Below are 13279 nucleotides of genomic sequence, written 5' to 3' on the forward strand. Positions count from 1 at the left end.
CCTGCCTCTGGGGGCCCCCCAAGGCAGTGAGCCCCCAGACAACTGTCTCCCCTTGCCCTATTATAGTTAACCCCCTGTGATCAAGGGACTCTTGAGGAAGACCAAGGGGGCCCTTCCAAAGTGCATCAGGCTGCAGAGGTGCTACATGGCAACGTGTGATGCTCCCAACCTGGAGGTTTCTCCACGCAGTTGGGAGAATGGGATTTGCATGTTAATCCCTGTGGAAGAGACAGCGGTTGGTGCATGAGCTCCTGCACTCCGGGATTAACCGGCTTCCTCCGCTGGGGCCAGGAGGAGCCAAGCGGAAGGACCCCTCTCTGGTCTCTCTGCCTTGGAGAAGGCTGGCTGAAGGGCCGGCTCCCTTCCGATCAGTGGCGGATTAACGGAGAGGCAGAGAAGGCATTTGCCTACGGCGGCAAAATCTGAGGAGCAGCAAATCTTGCCCCTCTTGAAATTTTGCCACCCCTCTCTGTGGCTGCAGGAAGGGTGGAGTGGGTGAGGAGAAAGTCCCCCCCCCTCAACCTTTTTTTTTTAAAGCAACCCTTTTTTGTTTAAGCTACAAGGGTGGCAAAAGCCTTTTTGCCTATGGGCAGCAAAAAGCTTACCCCGCCCCTGCTTCCAATCTCTCTCTCCTTGACTGGAGCCTGGCCAAGCTTCCTGCCCCCCCAGCCCCTTTCCTACTCATGTTGCTTTTTCTCTCCCTCCCCCACCCCTCTACTGCCTAATAGCTTACCCAGGACGCACCTTGGGCTCCTCAGCCACAGGTGGGTATGTGGCTACCTGCCACGTGCATGCAAACGCAGGGGCATCCTCCCGGGTAGCCACCCTCCAAAGGAGTGGGAAGAAACCCTCCTCCACCTGCCCACCTCGCCTCCTGCCCCGTAGCGAAGACGCAAGCCTTAAGCCTGCTGGGTTGCCCAGGGTGGCTTTCCCCTGCAGTGGCAGGCGGCTAGTTGAGCTGGGCTACTGCTTCGGATGAGCATGCTGCCGTGCTGCTTGTGCAGAGGCCGGGCAACCCTGTGAGTCGGGGGCAGCAGAAGCAGCCGAGAGTGGGGTCTCCTTTGAAAGGCGATTGCTCATCAGAGGAGGAACTTAGGATTCAAGGATTTGCCTGGTGTAAAGAGCCTTTGGGCTGAGCCAAGGCCTGTTTCCTCACAGGAACCCTGCTGGATCTGACCACAGGCCTACCTACATTTGTGCCTGTGCATAGAAGTGCCAACATGGAGATGCTTTTGAGTAAAGACATGCACGCGCCAGTACTTAGGAACATAGGCAGCTGCCATATACTGAGTCAGACCGTTGGTCCGTCTAGCTCAGTATTGTCTACCCAGACTGGCAGCGGCTTCTCCAAGGCTGCAGGCAGGAGTTTTTCTCAGCCCTGTCTTGGAGATGCTGCCAGGAAAGGAACGTGGAACCTTCCGCATGCAAGTATAGCAATAGCAATAGCAATAGCACTTACATTTATATACCGCTTTATAGCCGGAGCTCTCTAAGCGGTTTACAATGATTTAGCATATTGCCCCCAACATTCTGGGTACTCATTTTACCGACCTCGGAAGGATGGAAGGCTGAGTCAACCTTGAGCCCCTGGTCAGGATCGAACTTGTAACCTTCTGGTTACAGGGCGGCAGTTTTACCACTGCGCCACCAGACGTTCTTCCCAGAGCAGCTCCATCCCCTAAGGGGCAGATCTTGCAGTACTCACCCATGTGGTTTCCCATTCAAATGCAAACCAGGGTGGGCCCTGCTTAGCAACGGGGACAATGCCTGCCTGCTACCACATGACCCGCTCTCCTCCCTGAGAACTGGCCTGAGCTGAGGAGAAGGGCTCCTCTTTCCAGGCACCCCCTGGCCACAGTTCCACCCAGGAGAAAGGCATCCTCAAGTTGCTCTCCGATGCCCTACACGAAGCCCCAAGCAAAAGGAGGGAAGAGGTTGCACCGCCCCCCTCCCCAAAGCTCTTCTCTGCAACACGACATGTCTGGGAACCTTCCAGGAGGGGGCTGCCTGCATGCCCTGCTTTGAGGAGGCCTGTTTGCTTACTGGCTAAGAGAGCAGCCTCTGCTATGCTGACATGCAGCCCCACCAGCTAACAGCCAGGGGGTACATTGGCGAGCAGAAGTGCACACAGGACTGCCTACCTCCTGTCTTCCCCCTCCTCTCCACTTCCAGGCATACCCGATCCTGCCTGAGGATCCTGCCTGCTTCACGGTCCAGGAAGCCCCAGCTGGTGGGTGCTGAGGGGTCCCTGCAGGGCAGCCGCACAGCCCAGTGAAAACATGCCCCTTCTCCCAGGCCACGGCATTCACGCAGAGCCGTGTAGGCAACTCATTGTGCTTGATGGAGCCCTAAGACCTTCTGAGGCTGGGACCTGTGATGCTAGAGAGGGCGGGTTCAGCTACCAGAGGTCCCTTGCAGTCCCTGGCTGGCTGGCTGGCTGGCTGGCTGGCTGGCTACTGCGATGGTTTGCTGCTGCAGGAAGGGCTTGTGTGTGCATTTCGCTGCCAATGTTCCCTGTGACAAACCTTCCCAGGATGCTACGACTCCCAGCATTCCTGGCATACGGCTGAGGGTTAGGGGAGCTTGCAACTTCTGAGTGTGCCTGTTACAGGGAGCAATCTTGGCTACCCCCATGACATGGGGACCACGGTGCCTCCTTCCCTGGCTTGTGTTGCCCCTACGAATGGCTGCTGGGGGACTTTCTTGCAGGATGGAAGTGGGTCCGGTTGAGGGGTGTCCCGCTCTTGGGGAAGATGAAGCCCCTGACCCTGCTGCTGTTCTATTCCTCTTGCAGATGGAGAGATCACTTCCAAGCCGATGGTACTATTCCTGGGACCGTGGAGTGTTGGCAAATCCACCATGATCAACTACCTCTTGGGGTTGGACAACACCCCCTACCAGCTCTACACAGGTAGTGGGCTTCCCTGCCTTACTGGGAAGCAGGCCTTGCTGCTAGCCCTGGCCCCCAGGGCTTGGCCCCAGCTCCCACAGCCGAGGGGGCTGTGCTGCCATGGATTCTGCAGCTAGGGCCAAGAACCTCCTGACCTGAGCCTCATGACCTGGGGCTGAGGGTGTCCTGGCTTCAAGGCCCTCTTTGAGAGCGGAAGGGAATGGGTGTGTGTCACACTGGCCACTGTGACTGACGGGCATGATGGCTTTACTGGGTCATAAGAACACAAGAACAGCCCTGATGGATCAGGCCCAAGAATGCCCATCTAGTCCAGCATCCTGTTTCGCACAGTGGCCCGCCTGATGCCTCCGGGAAGCCCACAGCCAAGAGCAGAGGGCCTGCCCTCTCTCTTGCTGTTGCTCCCCTGCAACGGGTATTTAGAGGCATCTTGCCTCTGAGGCTGGAGGTAGCCTATAGCCCTCAGACTAGTAGTAGCCACTGATAAACCGTGAATTCATCTAAACCCCAATTAAAGCCATCCAGGCTGTTGGCTGTCACCACATCTTGTAGCAAAGAATTCCACAAGCTGACTATGCATTGTGTGAAAAAGTCCTTCCTTTTGTCAGTCCTAAATTTCTTGGCAATCGGTTTCATGAGATGACCCCTGGTTCTAGTGTTACGCGAGAGGGAGAAACATTTATCTTTCTCCACACCATGCATGATTTTATAGGCCTCTATCATGTCTCCTCAGTTGTCTTTCTTATCAACTAAAAAGCCCCAGGTGTTGTAGCCTGGGGACAGATGCTGGGAGCCTGGCCTTTGCCTGGACAGGGCACTTTCCGGACTAGCTGCTCATCAGCAGCAAAATGCCTCCATTCCGGCAAGTTGCATTTGAAATGTAAACAGCAGGGGGAGCAGTCTCGCAGCAACTAACAACCTGAAAAAACAGCAACCTTTTAACGCCGGATATACGACGTCCTAGCTCTATATTGCAGCAATTAAATTCGAAATAAGGCATTGGAAATGTGGATAGCACCCTGCTGTCCACGTAGGGACTGCGGTGTCACGACGCAGGAAGTGTGGAAGCACACTTCCGAGATATGTCCTGACCCCCTTGTAGGGTCTAGGCTGGAAAGCGCCCAGTACAGGGATCTTTCCCCTGCCACACTGCAGGCTGCAGTTTCCAGCTTTTGTAGCTTGCCCCCTTGCTGTGGTTTCAGCAGTGGCGGCCCCTGGGCTGGAGAGCACAGCCTCCTGGGCTAGCTTTGGGGGCTGCCACCACCCACAGTATCCCATCCTGGCCCAGAAAGGGTTTCCCAGCTGCTGGTCCTCATTCCTGGAGGCTGTATGCTCTGCCTCATTTGCACAGCGACAATACCATACAGTCTGCCTTTGGAGGTCAGGCTGGGAGACGCTTCCTAGGCTGACTTTCCTCCTGCTCGGATGACAGAGGGACCACAATCAGCCAGCCAAAGGACCTGGCATGTTCTGGCTTCTCTGCATGCAGCCAATTAATCTGAGTGGGGGTGACCTTTCCCTCTCCCCTCCCCGCTTCCTCTCCCTTTGATCCCCAATCTCAATCCAGCAGAGAGATTCTGAGTTAAAGTCTGCCTTGAAATAGCATTTATGAGCGGAGACAATAGAGCACAGAGATGCCAGGCTCCAAGATGTGCTGGGCATCTCAGTCCCCAGAGCAAAATGCCCCCAAGTGCAGTACAGCCCTGGAAGCCACGGCAGCAAAGCCAGACACCAGGGCAGAGCAGCTTCTGGTCTGCAGCTAGGAAAATATGAAGCTGCCTTCTCTTGAGTCAGACCATGGCCGCAGGGATGGGCAGGGATGCCATCCGGGTGCTTTCCCCCCTCCACAGTGTCAGCAGGGATGCAAAGCAGCTGACCGAGAGGGAAGCAATTTTGTAGTAGCAAGCATGCCATGTCCCCTTTAAGCAGGGTCCACCCTGGTTGCATATGAATGAGAGCCTACATGTATGAGCACTGTAAGGTATTCTCCTTATGGGACAGGACTGCTCTAGGAAGAGCAGAAGGTTCCAGTTCCCTCCCTGGCAGCATCTCCAAGATGGGCCTGAGAGAGACTCCTGCCTGCAACCTTGGAGAAGCCGCTGCCAGTCTGTGAAGACAATACTGAGCTAGATAGCCTCAGAATATGGCAGATTCCTATATTCCTATGCCTTTCTTGCTGCTTGTCCTGCTTTTCTTTACAGCTGATCCCACCTCTTTGATCCTTTCTCCCTCTGTCTATTGCTTGACTATTAATTTTATTCCCCTCTCTGTAATGGTTAGCCCTTTGCTTTCTAAATGGAAATCATATGCTGCTCTTGCTATTCCAACAGTTTGTTACATAACTGAATATTATTATTATTTATTATTATTTGATTTGATTTCTATGCTGCCCTTCCAAAAATGGCTCAGGGCAGTTTACACAGATAAACAAACAAACAAATAAGATGTTTATCCAAAGGGCTCACAATCTAAAAATAAACTTAAGATAGATACCAGCAACGGTCACTGGAGGTGGATAGGGTCAGTTACTCTCCCCCTGCTAAATAAAGAGAATCACCATGTTAAAAAGGTGCCTTGCCAAGTTAGCAGGGGTTAGCAGAATATGAGATTCATTTTATTGCCCTTATTTTTGTCTTGTGCTACAAGGAGCATCTCCCAGCCTTTGTGCTTGACAGTCTGGACTGCTCTTCTGGGTGAAAAACTGCATGAGGTTCAAGCAATTTAGGATTAATAAACTCTACTTGACTTCTTGCAACAGAACCCCCAGAATGATTGCATCTGTCTAAATGGAAGGGATGGGTGTGTCTGTTGGGGTGGGTGTGGCTATGGGGGCTGTCACGGAAAGCACCCACACTTCTGAATTTGCAAAAAAGCTGCTGCAAAGGACCACTGGATTTTCCTGTGGATTTTCCATGGCAGGAGATGGAGGTTTCCATTTTCCATGGCAGGAGAGGCTAGGTTTCCTCCCTGGCCACCATTCCCAGCATCCAGTACCGTGTGGGATCTCTGCCTACCTAACCCTTGTTTGCCTCCTTCTTGAACAGGGGCCGAACCCACCACCTCTGAGTTCACAGTCATCATGCACGGCCCCAAACTGAAGACCATTGAAGGGATAGTGATGGCTGCAGATAGCACCCGCTCCTTCTCGCCCTTGGAGAAGTTTGGTCAGAACTTCCTGGAGAAGCTGATTGGGTTTGAGGTCCCACACAAACTCTTGGAGAGGGTCACCTTCGTGGATACCCCTGGGATCATTGAGAACCGGAAACAGCAAGAACGAGGTAACCCTTCTGTCTTGGTCTTTTCTGAGGAAGCAGGAGAGGAGAGCTGGTCTTGTGGCAGCAAGCATGATTTGTCCCCTTAGCTAAGCAGGGTCCACCCTGGTTGCATATGAATGAGAGAGTTGATGTGTGATCACTTTAAGATATTCCTCTCAGGGGACGGAGCTGCTCTGGGAAGAGCAGAAGGTTTCAAGTTCCCTCCCTGGCTTCTCCAAGATAGGGCTGAGAGAGATTCCTGCCTGCAACCTTGGAGAAGACGCTGCCAGTCTGGGTAGACAATACTGAGCGAGATGGACCTAGTATATGGCAGCTTCCTATGTTCCTTTTTGAAGGGTCTCGAGGGGAAGGTAAAGAGTGAAGCATCATGGGAAATAAGCAGGAAGCCTCTTCCCACTTGATACACTCCAGGGCTGGCCCCAGGTTCCTAACGCTGCACAACCCTGGCAGTGATAGACATTAGGATTTCACTGTCATGTATCTTGCATATGTTTTGCTCCATCCATTGTGTTTGCTGCTACAACCATCCTATCATAAACAAAACAAAACATGTGAATGGGCAACAGTCACATGAGATTGTCCATGTAAATTCTGACACTGGTTGAAATATATACATCTGTGGGACATCAAGATCTGCCAGCCCAGTCATTTAATGGCATGCTTATCATTTGCAGTTGGCCCGTTGTTGTCTACCTGTGCAGCCAAGGGACGATTGCTAATAGGATAGTGGCTTTTCTGAGCATGGCCTTGTGGGTGGAGGAGCAGGAGTTTCCAGTGATGTGGATCTGGGGCTGAAGGAACTCAGATCATGCACCGGATCTGCCCTTTGCGTGCCCCATGTCCAGACTCCAACCAGACACTGTTCCCCCATCTCCTCTCTTGCAGGCTACCCGTTCAATGACGTCTGCCAGTGGTTCATCGACAGAGCGGACCTGATCTTTGTCGTGTTTGACCCCACAAAGCTGGATGTGGGCCTGGAGCTGGAGATGCTCTTCCGGCAGCTGAAGGGCCGTGAGTCTCAGATCCGGATCATTCTGAACAAAGCGGACAGCCTGGCTACCCAGGAGCTCATGCGAGTGTACGGGGCCTTATTCTGGAGCCTGGCTCCGCTCATCAATGTCACGGAGCCCCCTCGGGTCTACGTCAGCTCCTTCTGGCCCCTGGATTACCAGCCTGACACCCACCGGGAGCTCTTCCTGAAAGAAGAGATCTCCCTCCTGGAAGACCTGAACCAGGTGATCGAGAACCGGCTGGAGAACAAGATCGCCTTCATCCGGCAGCACGCCATCCGGGTCCGCATCCACGCGCTGCTGGTGGACCGTTACCTGCAAACCTACAAGGATAAGATGACCTTCTTCAGCGACGGGGAGCTGGTGTTCAAGGACATTGTGGAGGACCCGGACAAGTTCTACATCTTCAAGACCATCCTGGCCAAGACCAACGTCAGCAAGTTCGACCTGCCCAACCGCGAGGCTTACAAGGACTTCTTTGGGATCAACCCCATCAGCACCTTCAAGCTGCTTGCTCAGCAGTGCTCCTACATGGGGGGGTGTTTCCTGGAGAAGATCGAGCGGGCCATCACCCACGAGCTGCCGGATCTCCTGGGGAGCATCGGCCTGGGGAAGAAGCCCAGCGTCCTCTCCTGCGATACGACCGGCTGCGGCGAGACCCCAAAGAACCGTTACAAGAAACATTAACCGGCTGTCCAGCTTCGCCGCGCTCCCGTGTTCCTGTTGGTGAATGAGCTTAGGTCTTATCTGTCCAAGAAGCCCAGGTTTGTTAACCCTTCGAGTGCCACGCTGGCAAGAGCTTACACACAAGGGGACTTGGCGTCACTGGCAGCAACGGCAGGGAGGTTGGTTGGGCCGAGGGAAGCGAATAAAACACTGTGAATTCCTGACTTTTATTATCTAATCATTGTTGTTTGAACGAAGAGGCCATGTCTAAAGCTGTAAGTCAAAGGGAGGGCTGTGTCCGGAGAGGAGCCTGCTGGGGGCCTTGTGCAGGTTGAGCACACAGGATGGAGGGGGAGCAGGACGGGAAGCAGGCGAGAGTGTGGAGAGAGGCGGGAAGAGGCTGGCCAGCCCACATAGTGAGTGGCACAGGCATCGCCCCTCCAGTGGCGGGCTGTTCCTGCAGTGTCCTGGCCGCGGTCCATGGGGTTGAGGACCATAGCATCCTTCACAGGCACCCATGCTTTCTTCCTGGGATTTGGAGGCCACCACCGGCACCCACTTCTCAGAGGCAAGCCCTTGCCTCAGCTGCCCCTCCGCATTGCCCTGGGCACCCACTGTCCCTGCCCCAGAAAGGAAGAGGCCAGCCCAGCCTGCCTTCCGTCTCAGCCCAGGCCAGTCAATCTGTCCACACAATGCTTCCCCCCCCCTTGGCAGCCTAACTCGGAAAGAGAAGTCCCCTGGCACAGGTAGGGGCCCAAGCAGCTCCAGGGGATGCCACTTGAACCCTGGCCTTGGGGGGTTCCTGTATGGGGTGGAGGGCGGCTTGTGTGCGGCTGTGGAGAGAGGAACCTGCCAGTTCAAGTCTGGCATAGGAACATAGGAAGCTGCCACATGCTGAGTCAGACCATTGGTCTATCTAGCTCAGTATTGTCTTCACAGACTGGCAGCGGCTTCTCCAAGGTTGCAGGCAGGAGTCTCTCTGAGCCCTATCTTGGCGATGCTGCCAGGGAGGGAACTTGGCACCTCAGATGCTCTTCCCAGAGTGGCTCCATCCCTTAAGGGGAATATCTTCCAGTGCTCACACATGGAGTCTCCCATTCAAATGCAATCCAGAATGGACCCTGCTTAGCTAAGGGGACAAGTCATGCTTGCTACCACAAGGCCAGCTCTCCTCATGGGGAGCAGCACCTCCTCCATCAGGACTTGGCCTGGAGTTGTGAGTAGAGTCGGCCGTCTCTGCCTCCACACACCCCGTTGGCCCTGCTCTTCCAGGCTTCTTGCTGCAGGCTGGGACCTGGGCTGTCTCTGCCTGACTCCCAGAGGCCACATTTAACCTATGTTTGCTGTTGTGTAGCTGACACCCTGCACCCACCACCTGGGCTTTGTGGCCAGCTTTAGAATGGCCGGAATGGAGGCCAGCTTCTGTGTGTGTGGCAAGAGAGGGGCAGCCCACTTGCCTAGGATAGTGCGGACTGCAGATGCAAAAGGTGGGGGGGGCCCTTTGGCAGTGGTGTGTGTGTCTGTGTGTGTGTGTGTGTGTGTGTGTGTGTGTGTGTGTGTGTGTGTGAGAGAGAGAGAGAGAGAGAGAGAGAGAGAGAGAGAGAGAGAGAGAGACGGGGGGGTGTCCAGACCTTAGACTGGATTGGGACACCTTCTGCCTGGGAAGGGGCCCAGTGGTCTCCACCATTTCCCAAGCAGGGGCCACTTTGGCAAAACACCTTCAGTGTGAGAGCCATTTCCCACTGTGCCGACCTCTGCACAGTCCTGCGCGGTTCTCAGTACTGGGACAGCCGCTACTCAAGATCTCTCTGGGGAAAGTGCTGGGAAGGGCTACCCTCCAAGCACTCCGGGCACGCCTTCCAAGATGGCGCGAGGGGCTCCAGAGGGCTGCGTTTCCCTTGAAGGAGCCCCCACTCCCCAAAGCACAGCTCTTCGTCGTGAGAATGCTCGCCTCCCAGCGGGTACCAGGAGGACTGCGCAGAGCATCCCACTGTGGCCAAAGCTTCACACAGGCCCAGTAAACCATTAGCCAGGGAGTCACACTTAGGGTTCAGGGGGGCCACCAGTGCCCCTCCCCCGCATGGGCCTTACAATGGAGAACCCTTTTCTAGCCTGTTTTTGAAGGGTGGGCTTGTGGGCCCAGAAGCAGGAACGTCCCAGCAAGATAGACTATGTGAGCATCCCAAGAGAGAGGGAAGTGAAGGTGACGTGCTGGTTTAGTGTGTGTGTTTTTTCTCTCTCTCGAGGGAGAGACTGAGAGGGACAAGAAGGGGTTTTTTTTGCAGAGAAGTTCAGGTGGTGCATGAAAGGCCGGTGAGCGCCAACGCAGAGAAAAGAGCAGCTAGTGAAACTGAGCCTTGAAGCATCAGTCTTGAATATTAATCCAGGCGATGGAGGGGAGCGTCGTTCTTTCCAAATCCGGGTGCCTAATTTGTATATGATATAAATTGGCTTGGAAATAATTTTTGAGCAGTATAGTTAGTGACTACACGTTTTGCTCCGTAATTCCGCTTCTACCAAGGCTAGAGCTTAGCTTCTTCTTCTTTTTTTAAATGAAAGCTGAAATCCTGGTGGATCTGGGTGGGCGAAGCAATCTGGGCGAGATGCTTAAAATCCAGGCGAAACCCGGAATTTCGGGGGGCATGGCAACTGTGTGTGTGTGTGTGTGTGTGTGTGTGTGTGTGTGTGTGTGTGCGCGCGCGCGCACCGTAGACTGGCCGCCAGGAGTGGGAAGCATATGGGGCCAAGCCTTCTGCTGGGCAAGGCACTGTTGTTGGGGCAGAGGGAGAGATTTGGGGTATGGCTCACACAGGAATGGGAACAGCTAAGCCAGCCAAGGAGAGGCATCGTGGAAGCATCATCCAGACCAGAATAATGCAGAGATGAGTCAGTGCACAGCAGCAAAGCTCCCAGCCTGTTCCAAAGTTGCAGCTGCAGCCGCCTCCTATCTCTCCGCCCTGCTTTTTTGTTTCCTCCTCGCCTCCATTCTTCTCTTGCATAGGAGCTTCCTCCCTTTCTCCCCCTTTCTCCGGCTGCTTCCCACCCTGCATTACGCCATCCCAGGCAGAGGTGCACCTTGGTAATTTTGGAGCCTGGACCTAGAGGCCTTTGGAGGCCTCCCCACTCTTGCAAATTAAGCATCATTATGCTCCATCAGGCGTCCACACCATCTGGGACAGCCTAAAGAGGATTTGGGCCCCCCCGGGGCTGTGGAGGCTCTGGACTTCGGCCCAGAATTCTAGGGGTAAGAGCGCCTCTGCTCCCAGGCAGTCTCTCTTTCTGTCAGTGATCCTGCATCTTGGTCTCCACAAAGATGGATCCAAGCAAAGAAGAGCCCTCACCCAGAGGTGCTCTTAGCCTCCACACCTGCTGCTCCCCCCCAAATCCCCTTTAGTCCGTCCTGGGTGGTGTGGTTTGTGTCCTCAAGAACCTACGTGTTAAACAATGATGCTTAACTTGCTGGCGGCGGGGAGGTGGAGCTCCAAAGGCCTTTAGGTCCCGGCGCCAAAATTACCGAGGTGCACCTCTGCCCTTGCCCCAAGTAGCCTCAACATTGTCCGTAGGAGAAGCAGAGTGATCCAGCAGCCGGGCCTCTTTCCTGACTACCTGTATTCCCCCTCCTCTCCTCCTGCTGCTCTTGGGCACTAATTTCCAGAGGTCTTTCTTGCTGCCTCTCCTTTGATGCAGCAATATCCTGCAGGCCATGTGCAGCCAGTGAGACTGGATTGCTCCCTGCACGATGTGCTCTGAAAAGGGGAACACAGCGGCCCCATCGTGCACACTCCATGGGCACAGAGGTCATGTCTACAGCCGTATCCTTGGGTGCTGAGATGCAACAGAAGTGCCACCCACGTTTCAGGAGAGCAGAGACTCTGGGGCAGCCCACAGCAGCCTAGAAAGACAGGGACCCAGGGCACATGGTTGGTTGGTTGGAGATGCCAGCAGGGGGGCGGGGAGACTGCTTGGTAGTCTTGCTGGCCTAGAGCCAAAGGGGAGAATTCTGCCCCTGTCCTCCTGGTTCCTGAGAACGGTGCCTTCCTAGGGTTGCCAGGCTCTGCTTTTGCCTTCCCTCCATCACCTGCGTTCAGGTTCTCTTCTGAGCAGTGCTTGCTCCACATTCACATGGCCTGATAATCAACTGGCCTTCCAGAAACAGTGGAGGCTCCAGCAAGGAAGGCAACGATGATGACCTCTGTTGGGTCTGGCATCGTCTACAGAGGGGAATCCTTTGCCCCTGAGCATGTGGCTGTTGTAGTCTGGAGTCCACCTGAACGGCCCTGTCTGAGAAGCTGCCAGGACAGCTGGTTCCTTGAACTCCCAGCCTGGCTTTTCTCAGACTGGGGGATATGCATCCTTGTGGGCCACTGACCAGGGTCAGGGGGGAGCCTGCATATCTCTTCATTTGGTGAAGCTACCAAACCCTCCGTCCACTCTTGTGTGCTTCTTTTGAACAATTTTGGACAGATACATTTAAAGGAATAACATGGTTGTAATATATGTCCAGCTAGCGGTTCACAGTAATAATCTGTATTTGGAGAGACCATGTGCATCAGCCATTCTAATAAATTCTGATCTTTTCCAATCCCATTCCATGGTGCCTTGCCTCTGTTGTTGAGGGGGAATCTTCAAACTGGCAGAAAAAGGGGGTCTGGCAAGCAGGCCAAGGGGTGCTCTCCAATGCACACAAATGACTGAGCCCCACCTATGGCAATTGAGTCAACCTTTTATTACTTATTGTCCCCTGCTAACTGAGCAAGCGCCAGCTTAAGTGGTGCAGAGGGGAAATGCTTGACTAACAAGCAGAAGGTTGACGGTTCGAATCCCCACTGCTACTATATCAGGCAGCAGCGATATAGAAAGATGCTGAAAGGCATCATCTCATACTGTGTGGGAGGAGGCAATGGTAAACCCCTCCTACCAAATAAAACCACAGGGCCCTGTGGGCACCAGGAGTCAAAATCGACTTGACAGTACAATTTATTATCACTTAGCAAAGAGGCACCTTTTCAAGCGGTGATTCTCTTGTAGCAGGGGGAGAACAACTGTCCCTATCCATCCCCAGCTCAGCATCCCTCCAGTGGCTGTTGCTGGTGTCTATCTTCTGTTTCTTTTTTAGATTGTGGGCCCGTTGGGGACAGGGAGCCCAAATAATCTATCTATCTATCTATCTATCTATCTATCTATCTATCTATCTATCTATCTATCTATCTAATCCATATATATAAATGAAGATATTTATTTATATCTATGTAAACTGCTTTGGGAACTTTTGTTGAAAAGCAGTATATAAATGTCCATTGTATTCATATTCCTGTTTCTAAAGGTTTTAGCCAGAAAGTACAACACAGTGATCAGACATTCCTGAACAGCAACAATTCACTGCCTCAAAAGTCACTGAGAACAAAAGGGCCTCTTTCCCT

General features: G+C 53.7%; 1 protein-coding gene across 4 annotated transcripts in view; it reads left to right on the forward strand.

Annotated features, from left to right (window-relative positions):
* SRL (sarcalumenin) overlaps positions 1-12446 on the forward strand; it is a 34395-nt gene extending 21949 nt beyond the window's left edge. For 2 of the 4 annotated variants that reach the window (XM_053275907.1, XM_053275908.1), the window contains exons 5-8: positions 729-764; positions 2795-2911; positions 5953-6186; positions 7069-12446. In XM_053275907.1, coding sequence (XP_053131882.1) covers positions 729-764; positions 2795-2911; positions 5953-6186; positions 7069-7880 — 1199 coding nt within the window. In that variant the 3' untranslated portion in view covers positions 7881-12446. The remainder of the gene's footprint in view (positions 1-728; positions 765-2794; positions 2912-5952; positions 6187-7068) is intronic. The other 2 variants (XM_053275909.1, XM_053275911.1) reach the window with 1 other exon arrangement.
* The last annotated feature ends 833 nt before the right edge of the window (positions 12447-13279 follow it).

The sequence above is a fragment of the Hemicordylus capensis genome, chromosome 13, assembly GCF_027244095.1.
Source record: "Hemicordylus capensis ecotype Gifberg chromosome 13, rHemCap1.1.pri, whole genome shotgun sequence".
Lineage (NCBI taxonomy): Eukaryota > Metazoa > Chordata > Lepidosauria > Squamata > Cordylidae > Hemicordylus > Hemicordylus capensis.